The 14,297-nt window shown below is 36.6% G+C and overlaps 1 protein-coding gene across 6 annotated transcripts in view; it reads right to left on the bottom strand.

Annotated features, from left to right (window-relative positions):
• The window catches only part of LOC103471835 (teneurin-3), a 190,344-nt gene that overhangs the window by 158,248 nt on the left and 17,799 nt on the right, over positions 1–14,297 (bottom strand). For all 6 annotated transcript variants that reach the window (XM_008421052.2, XM_008421055.2, XM_008421051.2 and 3 more), the window contains exon 3: positions 13,795–14,070. In XM_008421052.2, the coding sequence (XP_008419274.1) occupies positions 13,795–14,070 (276 nt within the window). The remainder of the gene's footprint in view (positions 1–13,794; positions 14,071–14,297) is intronic.

Genomic DNA, 14,297 nt, shown 5'->3' with positions numbered 1-14,297 from the left:
TATATATATCCTAAATCCATCATATGAACAGTTAAGAAGGTAATCTGATGCTTTTACTACAGCAAGCAGACTTACCAACATTTCATGCAAATATCCATGAATAAGATTATTTCAGGCTGATTTTGCTCGAAAAGAGTCACAGAAAAAAAAATAAGAGCAGCTTGTGGAGAGAGCTGTTAACAGAGACACGGTACTCCCACCTCCAGGCCTCATGTTTCAGATCAGCTAAAAAGACATTTTATTAATAGTTTACTAGTTTAGCTTCTGTTTGCATTTCTGTCTGAGCACTTTCATAGAAAACCTAAATAAACAATCAAAACAGGAGTAATCCAGTTCAATTCAATTTAAAAATACATCATTTATCCCAAAGGGAAATTAAATTTTGTTGTAAATTATATCATCTAAGTGACTTCAAAGAGTGGATGGTGATGCTTGGATCAGGAAGAATTTCCAGTAACAGTCAGTCTTCCAATGAAACTGAAAAGGCCTCTGACTGAAGACTGTTGCTGTGTAGATTCATTACTGATGACACGCAAACAGCTCAATATCCAGGCAGCAGAGGTAACATGTCCTGGATGACATGTTACTGTCATCCAGGACAGTAACATGTCCAGGATGACATCACTGGCTGCTAGCTAGCACTGCTAATCCACCTTACTTGTTTTTATTGCTTCTTTTTAAATCTCTGTCTGGTGCTGGAGTCAGGAAAATGCTCCTTGCCCATTATGAAAGGTGGAAGAGATGGTTTGAACTTCCTCCTCCTCTCTCTGCTCTGCATCCATGAAGCCTCTTTTTCAACTTCTCTGGGGTCATAGGTAAGGTATTATTTGAGCTTTTGAGATGCTAATCAGCTGCTCCCAGTAGTAAAAACAATACCTTGTGGCCATGGTTACGGATCATAATAAGACTTTTTTGCAACAGATCTAACTGAAAGCAAATTATCTTTGTTTTTGTTTAAAACATTTGTGTAAAAACAGTAAATATTTCAATATCTATATATTTTATACAGCTTTATCTTTATGTCTGCACTCCAGGTGTAGATACTGTGTATCTACACACACACACACATATATATATATATATATATATATATATATATATATATATATACATACGGTAAAATAAATATCCTGCCCTTTGTTCTCATATTCTCACCCAAATCTGTCCAAAAAGCCTCATCTCAGCAACCTTTGTCTCTATGTTCTAGGATTGTTTTGTTTTTTTTATTTCCAAAATGTTTTTCAATCATAATCACTTATCATTGGCTACTTTCAGTAAAAGGTTTTGAAAGAAATACATTGCAGGTATTTTATATTAAAAATCTAAGGTTTTTAAAGGTGATATTAAAAAGGAGAAAACGCTTCTCTTAGCAGGAGCTCAGTCATAAAATATTCATCATTAATATAATTTTTTATCACTGGTTGTTGTCAGTCCTTCTTTGAGGCTATAAAGAGTTTGTGTGAATGAAAAAAGTCAGACATGAAATGTTAGTGAACAGAATTGAAGCATTTTTGTGAAACATAAAAAAGCAGAAGAAACACCATTGTTATCACAGCAGAGAGTAATTTATTCTTCTGTGCTCCAGAAACAACGCCATGCAGGACCCTCACCATGCACAAGTCTCAATGGATGAATTGTTAAATGAGACAAACACAGTAAAACTATCCGATGCAGCAGCAGGATGTAGATTGAAGGCTCTTTTCTGTGGTGAATGTAGAAATGAGCTGCTATCATGATGTAAACTGACTGAAATCCTGATTGAGATGAAAGCTTTAAATGAAACATTTATATCCATCTGTGTGAAAAAGAGAAACATTTTTTTCTGCAACTATGAATATCATGTAAAGAAATGATATTAATTATATGCGTCTAAAACTTAATCAGCAATTATGTAAGCACGTTTAGAGGCATTATTTTTGATCTCTTAATTGACCAACTTCGTAGAAGAGAGAGGGGGAACCTCTGGTTTATCATTGGAGCCTGGGGCATTAAAACTCCACTCCATGGCTGAAGATACTTTGCAATTCAAACATTTTGGCCCCAGTGTCTTGCTGAAGGACACAGCGAAGCAACAAGCAAAAAGACTTTCAAACCTTTCCAACTGCAGACATTCACATTCAGGTGCAGCAATCACCTTGATCTTTACCTTTTTGATTGCCAACTTGAAAAATGGCAAAACAAAAGGTTAAAAACCGAAACCAGAGAAGCAACAGACGTAACTAATACTCCTCAGTCCCAAGATAGATGATTAAAAAGAAGACACAAAACCAAATGTAACTGATATGATGAAGGAGTCTGGAGACAACATCTAAAAACCGTATGTCGATGCAGAACAGGACAGGAAAACTATACCGGCCCATATGAAACAAAGCAGACATGGATACTATAACCTATGTGCTCAACGTTTGACCGTCTTCTCAAGGTTATCAGTTTCCAGCCATCTCTTTAAGCTGTGGTATTTCCTTGCATGCAACAAATGGAAACAACTAAACTGCACCCTGAATTAATCGCACTCCAATCTCTCCACAACACGGATGTTTCCCTGTGAGACCTTTTCTCGAGGAAGTCGAGGTAGATGGCTGGGTTCTGAAATCCATTAATTGTAGAGAAGATACCAGACGTACATGTAATTACCAACAAAACTAATGGAACAACTTGATGATTTTAGTCTCAAACATTAATATTCATAGAGTATAAAAATGTCTTCTTGTCTATTTCCATGTTGCACGGTAATACAATCACTCAATTAGGTTGTGTGATGAAATGAAATGAACCATTTTCTCCTGAGGATGGTAAATAGTGGTCTCATAATTGACAAGTGTAGAGTAATTCCTAATCGTAATGACAAGTCCTGCAGTCTCCCTACAGAGTGTGATTAGTGTGAGCCGTGCACAGAGTTGAGACGTTGTTGCATGCATGATGTGAATTACAGGGAAGAGTTTTCACCCCTATAAGTAAAGTTTGGGCCCCCCAAAAGAGGTGAAAATATCAGATTGGGAGGTATAAAACATTTATTTATCCCCGTCTTAGTTAGCGGTTCTCAACATGGGCGGTACCGCCCCCCAGGGGGCGTTCAGAGGACGGCAGGGGGCGCTGGCGGATATTTTTACAAAAGGTGGGCGCTGGGATGCCTTTGGGGGGCGTTTGGTCGAAGGTAAACTTTACACCTTAAATGCACAACAATGCCAGTTTAGACTTTGAGCAACTTGGTAAAACTGTATTGTGTAACATTAAACCATGCTTGGCTGCAGCTGTATCGATGGCAGCTCTTCTTCTTCTATTCAGTGTTTGTAGCTTCTATTAGCTTCTTGGCAGCTAATAGAAGCTCCGTTCTCCTGCTACTGGTAGCTAAAATCACGATACCCTCACTTTGTATCCCTCTGAAAAATGAACCCATTTAAATAAAGAAATCCCTCCATGGGTGATACCACGATAGAGAGCGTTCATTTTATAGCGTTAACACCAGAGCTGTAAGTGGTCCGGTATGAAACGGGGGTGATGGAACAACACAGCACTTTTAAATTTCAATAATCAGAATGCAGAAATTGTTTCTGTTGTTTTAAAAGGTTTATGTCAGTCTGCCTTTTCCCCATCGATACGTTTCCCGACCGCCCTGCACCTTAGGGGCTTAAAAGAAAAAGAAAAAAACGACGCGCACATTGCGCAAAATTCTGAAACAGGAGAAGCGGACAAAACGGAGCGAAGAACTAGATGTGAATTATGACATAAAAACAGAGAATCCGACGCTGAACAGTGAAAAATCAACACATGATGTGAAACACATGATGATTAGGCGGCGCAGCAGGTGATGAGTGAAAATTACTGATGATCAATAAACGATAAAATAAATCTAACAACAGGAAAGAAACTAAAGTGGACACAGTAATAAACCAAGAGAGGATAATATTAATCAAATAAAACTAAATGGAAATGAATGAAGAACAAAATGCAAGAATAAACTAAGAAACTAAAGTAAATACAGAGGAATAAACTGGTATGGCAAGACCTTTAGAGCAATAATTAATACAGAGACTGTATGGCAAGAATAAATAGACACTATTTCCAGATAAAAGGTAAAATAATATTGTTGAAATGTTATGGGTTTGTTTAGACCACATCTAATAGTGAGAATAAATATATCTTACAGATCATAACAGTAAATAACTTTTCACTTATTTATGTTTTTAACTAAATTTGATATATTTATTTCTTCAATATTATTTTTCATGTCAGTGTTAATGTCATGAGGCTGATGACTCCATGACACTTTCAGTTTGACTCATTAGGATTTGATTAAGAACCAGATTTGTTCTTTCTGTCCAGTAAAACTATTAATCTATAATTAATAGGCAGGTCTATATAAAGATATAATCCATGTTTCTGTCTCATATTTGTATGGCATTAAAAGGACCTGGAACTTTTATTTTTCAACTGAAAGCTCTGGTTTGCACATTAGATGTCATGTGGGTGAAGTTTTATGGATGATACTCTGATGTCCCATTCTCCTGAAGGCAGCACAGAGCTGCACCACCAGAAACTGACAAACACTGAAGAGAAGAAGAGCTATGATTAATGTAGTTACAGTTCTATCCATGTTTTAATGTTGCAGAGCTCAGTCGTTATGCAAATAGTTCAAAGTTTAAACTGGCATGTTGAACATCTTTTATTTGGTCATTTTGCGGAATATTTAACAACTAGAAAATGGCAAAGAATAAGAATATTTTTCCACTCTGATTGGCTGCTGTTACCGATTTTAAGTTGAATGCTCATTGCATTTTTCGTAGACACCTGTGAAAATAATTTCTATTCTCATGACTTTTTTGTTCTCTGGGAAATTATTTTTGATGATAAATACAGAAACAAGCATAAAAATCAAAAAATCTACAATAGTGACAGTAATATTAATGATAAAATAATAGTCAGTGAAAAGTAGCCTGCAGATTCTTTGGTGGGGGGCGGTGAGGGACCTGGATAAAGATTTGGGGGGCGCTGGCCCAAAAAAGGTTGAGAAACACTGATCTAAGTAGTGCATTTTATGTACGTGTAAAAGAACCTTGTAAAGTAGACCCTAACCTGCCTTTACTGATTAAATAAGCTATAAAATAAACCTCCCTAGTGAAGCGCTACCATCATTTGATCCAAGCTAAGCAGAAAAACAAACGTTTTTCTCTGAGAAAAGAGGAAGTGGTTTGTTTTTTATTAAGTGGGAAGTGTCCAATAGTGAATGGCCAACTATTTACAGCCTCTTAAAATATTAGAGGGCTGTTTCACTAACATTACCTTGATTGGGAAAGTGATTTTATTATTGAATTATATACAATCTTATTTTTGTTAACTTTTAATCCATGTGTGTAATGTTGATAATTTTCTTATGGGGATTAATATAGTATTTATATTATGTTAAATTCTAATGATACTGACCTGCAAGATTCAAATTAAATGCTAACCTCAGTGTTGTGTTTTTATACCATAAAGAGTTATGAATTGATAAAGAGACAGCCTTTTGGGTCTATGCATGTTTTGATTTTTGGATTTTCCCCATCAGAAATTAGCTTTGAAATATATTTTTGAAAAAAAAACCTAATTGAACATTTGTTTTTTATGTGACTCATCGTGGAAATGCTGAAATTTAAATGTAGTTTGATTATTTTTCATGCTTAAAATGTTAAAATGCTAAATTAAAATCATCAGCAAAGAGATACACACCTCAATTTTTACTAGCAAATAACTGACAAAACCACGGCTTTTTAAAAATAGTATTTAAAGTTGTTGAAATTCATCACAGCATTTTTTTTTGTATGCTCTTGTTTATATCTTTCTTGAAACCCAGGGGTGGGACAAAAATGAAACAGCACCTTCTATGGACTCAATGCTTGTAGCAGGATCAGATACATTTCAGGATTGTGATTAAAAAAAATCTGGTACCTGAAATTTCAGTTTTAATATGTTGTTTTTTTACATTGAAATAAAATAGAAAATATTTTTTTATTAAAAAAAAAAAAAGGTTGTATACTGACTTAATATCAAGATTTCATATTGAAATAAATTGTAGCACAAAACAATAACAATTGCCTTTCTGGGGATCAAAATATAAAATAACCCAGTTTTGCAACTATTGTACTCATGAATGTGACTGTAGGAGGCGCTGTTTCATGTGTAAACCTTGAGCTGCAATTCTTTCCACAATAACAGAAATACAGTTTAGCAAAAACATACAAAGAAAAACATTCTGCACAGAAGAAAACGATGGACAACCCTGAGCATCCTTTTCATGAAACATAACATAGTGTCTTCAGTCAGAGGCTCCTTCAGATTTGCTGTAATACAGACTGCTACAGAGGATCCTACTTGCCCAGAGTCATCCGCATCAACAACAACTCTTTACAAAACCTATGATAATATTAGTTACATGTCCCTTTTGGATAAGTAAAGTATTTTTGAATTTGATTTGAATTTAATATAACATATTTTTAATTTGGATGAAGAAATGTATTTTAATATTTTTTAGCACTTTGTACACCCAGAGGTTGGTAGTATCTAGTTACATTTATTTAGTTACATTTAAAGGAACTTTTTGGAAATATGTACACCTAAGAGTGGTTTCACTGCAGGGTATAAGAATGTGCAATAATGGATCAATTTTTAATTTCTCTTGGGACCGATTTAGGTTTTTATTATTTATAACCTAAAAAGAAAATCAAAACAAGTTCAAATTTATCCTCATGTGTTTATGATTAGCAAAGAAATATAGATTATATTTCCATTTATTATTCAGTATTTTAAAATGAAAATTAAATAACAACTCCACTTTGTTTTTTTTTATTACATTACTGGTTTCTTTAAAAAAAAAAAAAAAAAAATCCAACAACTAAGACATGCAAAGACCTTGGAGTTTCTCAGGTTAAGGTCATTGAGATTTTCCTGAACAGAAAAAAACTTCCTGGGTCAAAATTAATTTTTTTATTTTTTAATAAAAAATAGCTCACAAATGTCTATTAAGTTCAGGTCAGACCAATTATTTACGGTGTGTGTGTTTCTTATGTTTTCTTTTTGCCCCTTTGCTGCCATAACAACCACAGTTTGTGTTTTTCACAGCAAAATAAATGATGTTGACAGATTTCCAACTTTCACGGTTTAACTTGTACCCTGGTCATCTGTGGAGTAAACATAGCTTCAGGAAATACAGGCTGGACAGATGAAACAGCTTTTAAAGATAAAGAAAAACATCTTCACTTCATTAAGAAACAAAAGAAAAACACAACTGCTGATTATTTCACACAAAAGAGTTTCACTGAAGTAAAATCACTGACAATGCTATTTAAGAATCAACTACAAAAAACAAAGGGAAAAAACAGTGATTAATGATTACTGGATTAGCATAAATTTAATCCCCCAAAAATACAATAATGTGTTAATTAACCAGTGATTATTAAACTCACAGCTCTAAAATTGCATATTTTAAAATTATAGCTCTATTTTAATTTTTAAAAATGTTATTTAATTTTTTTGACAAAATATGAGTATGAAATAAATCAGTTTTCACACTGAAATAAACAAAAGATATATTTATTGTCTATGTTTATTTTATCATCTCAAATTGGTTCCTCCTTATATTAAACCATCTTTAACTTCATAGTAAGATCTGCATGTCTGAAGCATATGAACAGCACATTCATTAGGAAATACTTCTAGAGATGCAAAAAACCATCTTCACATTGATGTTATTTGAAATTCTATCTTTGAAGTATTAAAGGGACATAGTAGCTTCAAGAAAATCAGCTTTTCCTTATTAATATGCAAATTTATACAGCCAGACACTCCAAAGTCTAATCAGATCATCTACTCAGTGGGGGGTAGCTGTGGTGTGTGAAGAAGTTTTTCACTATGTGGTGCTGTGATGTTGTGAATGTGGCTGAGCACAAGAATAAACCAACGAGACAAGAATGCCATCATTGCACACACCGTGAGTCAGGTTGTAGAAAAGAACTATGTGGGGGGAAAAAAAAAAAATCAGAGATCATTTTGTTGTTTGAGCTGAAAGAGGCAGAAAAGTCCATGACCTCTGTTCTTCGAAAACAAGAGGGCAGTGACCCCTTCAAGACTCCCCCAAATCACTCTAAAACAGAAAGCAATGTATGAGGGGTAAGCACAACAGCTGCCATGACATCTCATCGCCAAATCCCACATCCCATCACCCTGAGCACTTTACAGCGCCGGCACTTAAGCGGTGACAACAGCAGCCAGAAGAGAAGTGGTGACAGTAAAAATGATGGCGATCAAAGTGAACCTCCTCCTTTGACGAGGCACCAAATAAAACTCAGACACACCTTTCCAACCCCAATCAACAAATCATGAAACAGTTTGCTCTGCCAATAACTGAATATTCTTCAAGCATCTCACAAATGACTGCCCCTCCAGACCAAAGGGTATAGAAAAAACAAACTGATATTATTTATTCTTTTAGAGTTCAGCTCGTGTCATGTTGAATTATGAAAGCGGTGAGAAAAGATTTCTTCATGCTACGATCAATAGGTTGATTCCACTGTCACAATACAAGGCGCAGATCTGAGACAGGAGTTTGACAGATGGCTTGTCACCTCCGTCAGCGTGACGCCCCTCCGGCATGTACGCCAGTGTGTGCGCGCAAACATGTCCGCACGTTGGGTTGATTTCTCTAATCCTAGGAAGGTATAGTGTGACAAAAACACCAGAGTGAGATACGGAAGTGTGTGTGCACGTAATGAGTGAGCAGCAACATGCAGAGAGGCATGTTAGAGGATTTCTGTGCTCCAAGGAAAGCTCACTATGCTACAGAACACTTTGCCGTGACTTCTCTCCTGATTTAATTAACCTTTTACTGGCTCTGTTCACGCAGTAAATCTGCTACACACAACTGTAAAATGTCTATGACCGCCGTATAGACCTGTGACTTGAACAAATTGAAATTCTTTTCTGCTACATCCCCCTAGTAAACACTCCTGGATAAGAACACGGACATGCAAGGCCCTACTGCTTCCCCACATCCTCTATGAAAGCATGAATGCGACACACTGTTTCCCACAATAAGTTTGGGCAGGAGGTGCAGGCCGCAGCAGACAAAGCCTCTACAAGTGTCCTGTACTGGCAGCTTAGACAAAGAGTCTGGTGGGACTGCTTGCCTTGCAGTTTCTGAAGCAGATTTCCTCAACTAAAGTGTGGAAAGAAAAAAATGTCCTGTTCCACAATTGACTTTAAGGTAATGGCACAAGACGCTGAATCTGGATCAGGAAGCAAAGAGACAAAGATGACAAGGACAGAATAGGGAAAAAAAAAACAGAGCAAGGGACCAGTGAGAGACAGCTCAAATAAAAAATAAAATAACGTTCCCACTGTAATAAAATATTTATTTTCTATAAGCTCCAAATAGGCTACTGTAAGAAAAACTGGCTGTAACTCCAATAAATACCAAATTCTAACAGGAAGGATCCAGTTTAATCTGGGATCAACAGATTCAAAAGTGGCTCAAAACCAAAAAAACATTACAGACATTATGGAAAATTTTAATTTAATTCCACATTTTTATGACAGTTGATCACCATAATGATAAATTCTTTAATTATCAATAAAATAAACGGATGCAGCATGGTTTATGTATATGGATACAAAATTGTTTTAGAGGTGAAATAAGGAAGGAGGAAATCAAGTTTTGAACTGATGGGTGGGAAAAAATGACCCAGAAGCAAATGCTACTGTCGATGATAATAATAATAATAGTAGTAGTGAATAGTTATTTAGAATTAATTATAGAATATGTATTAAAATAAATACAAATATCGAGATTAATATATAATCAAATATATTATAGTTATTATTACTAATATTCTATTAGCAAATATAATTTCTACCAAAATTTCTTATAAGCTGCTTCCTCCTTGTGTGCATGTAACTGTGTTTTTGTCTGCTTCTATTTACGCGTCGTCTGCGTGCGTGTGTGTGTGTGTGTGTGTGTGCGTGTGTGTCTGACTATTTGTACGTAACTGTGGACAGAAATAGAGTAAAAGGTCATCTGTGGTTAAGCTGTGAGAGGAACCAGAGGCTGCCCCTTCACACCCCAACACGAGCCGGGGGGGCAGCCGCCTTCAAGGCCGCAGACACGGATAATAATCCCAGAAGATGGTGGCTCTTTAGCCCGGGATGACAGACATTACCTGGAAGTGGTTTGCTTCAAACCAGGTCCAGCAGGCATCAAGTCCCTCCGTTAAACAATAAATCCACCTGATGTGTTTCATAAGGTGAGCTGTTGTCAGGGGCTGAAGCTCTCCACCTATAATACCTAACAAGTGAGCGTGAGCTTTTTCACACCCTATTAGGAATACAACTCAACAGGGCCATGCAATGTTTTTGCTGCATGAAGTCATTCATGTTTTATGAAGGATATAATATTGATTTTAAGCCCAGCACAGCCAACATTGGAGGTGTGTGTGGGGGGTGATCAGTCTCCTTGGTAGTGTTGACTTTTCCTCCGAGGATGTTCTTTGACCTAACACAAACATACTGAAATATAAATATATAAGCAACCTTCACAACAAGGTTTTCATTTTAAAGAGTGCACTTTAGTAGTTAGTGCCCCAAGCTCGAGAGAGAAGAGCACACAGTGGCTTTTTGTTTTGTTTGGAGGGAATTTGTTCACATTTTTAAATCAGGACATTTTCTGTCCTTAGTTAAAATTCATGTTCCTCTTAATTACCTGACAGAACGTGAAACAACTCTGAGCACCAAAGATCATCCTGAGGTATTAAATCTTAAATCTGGATCACATTCACGATGGGTTTTAATAAAAAAGATGTCCATATTCTCAGTTACAGTGGAGAATTACAACATGTAGTTTGCTGCATTAAAAATTTTTTATAATTCTTAACATTTTTAACTATATTTAATCAAATTAAAACGTCTGCAGGAAACTAGAAACGCCAGGGACACAAAGTGACCCACATTCAACTCCATTTGAAATCCCAATTAGACTTTGCATAACTTAATAGGTCCTTCTAGAATCATTGATATTCTCTAATATGACTAAATCAACCCAGATATGCATAAGTATATCCCATCATAATTACTGTTTCACCTGGAGGTTTCTCTCTTTTTATTTTTTAAAATATATTCAACTAAATTTTAATTGTGTTGCAAAAAACTTCAACTTAAAGCATTAATGACTTATTCAATTATTTAAACTCCATAATTATAATATCCAGGTAAAATATCTTAATTATAGGAATATTTTATGCAATATTCTTGGTGTGGAAATTACTTTTGTATGACCTGTTGTTTTTTTAGGACTAAGGGAACTCAAAGAGGTTTATAAAGGTTATTTTTATTTATTTAATTAATTCATTTATTCATCTGCCTTTTCTCCATAAAATATTTATTTGTTTAGAAAATAAATAAATATTAGCTGATATAGATTGAATAAAATAAATAAATATCTCCACTAAAGATGTCTTTGATGTTTTAAAATGTTCTTTAAAGCCACTAAGTAAAAAGATAGAAAAACATAAATAAAATATTTTTAAAAATACAAAGAAAGTAGTTAAGGAATAAAGAAAGGAAGAAACAAAGACATAGAAAAAGACGGAGAAAAACAAAGATGGAAAAGTAAATAAATAAATAAACAGGCCAAAACTAATACAACTAACACAAAAACAGAAATATTTAAATAATGTTTGGACTAATTTAGAAAGCCTCCTGTAACAGCCATTATCTTCCGAATCAAATATGCAAAATAACAAAATGTCTCGCTGCCCACAAAATAAATCAGCTTTCATTGTTCCTGCCGTCCCACATGAGTTTTTACAGAACTGCAGACTGACCCCCTGATGACCACCCTGGGTTCATCTGTTCAGGTAACCGACCTCTGTCCCTGAGGTGGATGGATATCTGCAGATGCCACACGCTGCGAACGCACACAGGCTTTGGTACTTGTCTGTGTCGAACACTCTGCAGAACAGAGCAAATTACAATGAAATATCGAGTTCATTTATGAATAAGTGGGGCTGAACGGCCCCTTGTCGGAGCTTCCGCATGCATATTGAGTTGATAGAAACCTTTGGATGGGTCATTTCTCTTAGCTGCTTCATTAAATAGTGAAAGTCAAAAGTGCAATGCTTCCTGCCAAAGGAAAAAAAAAGACAAAGATCTATAGAGGTGGAACAGAGGCAGGTTTTTTTTTTTTTTTGTTCCGACTTGAAACGCAATAAACCAAGAAAAGGTTATAAAAATAGACAAAGTTTGAATTTTAAATGATGTGAAACTGAAAATAAGAAAGAATTCACTTTTCGCAACATCGAAAAAAAGAAACGATTTTTTTTCCTGCAATGACCAAAAATATAGACTCACTCCTGCCTTGTGAGTGACCTTAACTCCCAGCAGGACATTGTTCAAACCTGAGCCAATCAGCAGAAGCTTCTTGAGGCGTTTCCTAACTGTGGAGTGTGCATGAGTGTGTGTGAGGTCACACACTTTTAAGTGGTTGCGGCGCAGAAGGAATCAAAGCACAGGAGAGGATCTATTGAAGCAAAGCTCTGTGTTCTCCTGCAAAACGGACCAGCCTCTTGAGATGCAGTTTCATTTCTGGCATATAGAACAACAAATGTGTCCTGAGTGAGGCGCCGAGGAGGTGAGGCGCATTTCCTTTGAGGCCAGTTTCAGGAACAGATGCCTGAATTTGAATTCTGATGGCATTTTGAAAAGGTAGAGGACTAAGTCAGCTCCCCCACCCCGGTAGACGAGCTCCCCATGATGAATGCTGCTATTAAGAAAATGACTTGTCTCAAATGTCAGACTGTGGCCAATGTTTTCAGTATAAAAATTGATAGCAAGAGAACAAGACATGTTCTTTTTTACCCTCTCTTTAATGCTCTTGCCAGAAAAGTGTAATAAACCCTAATTATTTGAACTGCCTGCCATTCTTTGATAACATCGATTTCTTAAAAATAATTAGAGCTTTGCATCAGATGTGTTACAATGGTGACAGCGTAATGATGATGAATGACATATGAAGTCAGGAGAGCTTTCAGAGCACAGAGCTAATTACAACAGAGAAAATTAATTTCAAACCAAAGATTAGGATTACACCAAAAATACAAACAGGTGAGACGATCAATTTAAAGACTTTATGATGCAAAATGAAACTAAAGTCATTAAACAGTAAAATGCCAGCATGAAAGAATCAAGCTGTGAACTCAGTGTGACATAAATGAGCCTAAAATCAGACAGGTACACATTTAAACAATCCGTAAACATAGCCTCTCTTTGGTGTAGAAAAGATTTGCCCTCTTCAAACAGAGAAGCCCAATCCTCCATCTCAGGTTTTCAGCATGATCAAATTTGCACTTCAAACCATTGTGCCCATTTAATCAGCCATTATGTATGCCCAGTCAACCACTGCAGAATTTCTAAGCAAAATCTCAGACTGAGGCGCACAAAGCTATCTTTGATTCTGCGATAGCCCATGGGGAAACTTTATCAAACTCCTCGGCTTCCCGCCGAGACGGACCAGGTGACTAGCAAGCACTCAATCTCAGGGCGAAATTTTTCTCTGAATGCAGCAAAGACTCTCCCCTTTGATCCAAACAAAGACAGCTGCAAATGCCTCTCTAAAAAGCTGCCCCACCAATCACACTTCCACCTCCTTCCACCAATCAGGAGCTCGTCTGCAGCACCAACCATGCTGCTGCTGCTGCTTTTTCTACCTAGTGATTTTCTTCCACTTTTCGAAGCAAATAGGGAGGTGTGAGATGCAAAGTGTGCCCTACTCACCCATCTCTGTGTCCGATTTATTGTCCATTTCCGTGTCAGTGAGCGTGAGCGCCGAATTGGAACGGCTGGAGAGGCATGAATTCTGCCCAGATTTTGCCCCCGTTCCCCAAAGAGTCATGGTACGTTCCGGTGATACAGGTTCATGGTTTTCTGTGGCGGCCGGCCCCCGGGTGTAGCTGCTGAGTGGGTGGGACAGGCCGGTCTCAGGGCAGAGAGCCAAGCCTCTGCGAGCTGCTGGCTCACAAATCCCGAGCTGCCTCAATGAAAATGTCTGTCCTGTAAACGACAGCAAGTTGTAAAGTTAACAAACCGAGTAACAACCAGGTTAATAGCCAAGAACACAACCTCCTGATGAGCATCGTGACGTCTGATTCTTAACATCTAAATCCCCCACAATCAATTAATACAAAAAATATTTTTAAACCAAAAACAAAGTTAGTTGTGATAAATATATATATATATTTTACACACACACACACACACGCACACGCACACACACACAC

Source organism: Poecilia reticulata, linkage group LG10 (genome assembly GCF_000633615.1).
Source record: "Poecilia reticulata strain Guanapo linkage group LG10, Guppy_female_1.0+MT, whole genome shotgun sequence".
Taxonomy (NCBI): domain Eukaryota; kingdom Metazoa; phylum Chordata; class Actinopteri; order Cyprinodontiformes; family Poeciliidae; genus Poecilia; species Poecilia reticulata.
This window is presented reverse-complemented; position numbering and strand designations above follow the sequence as displayed.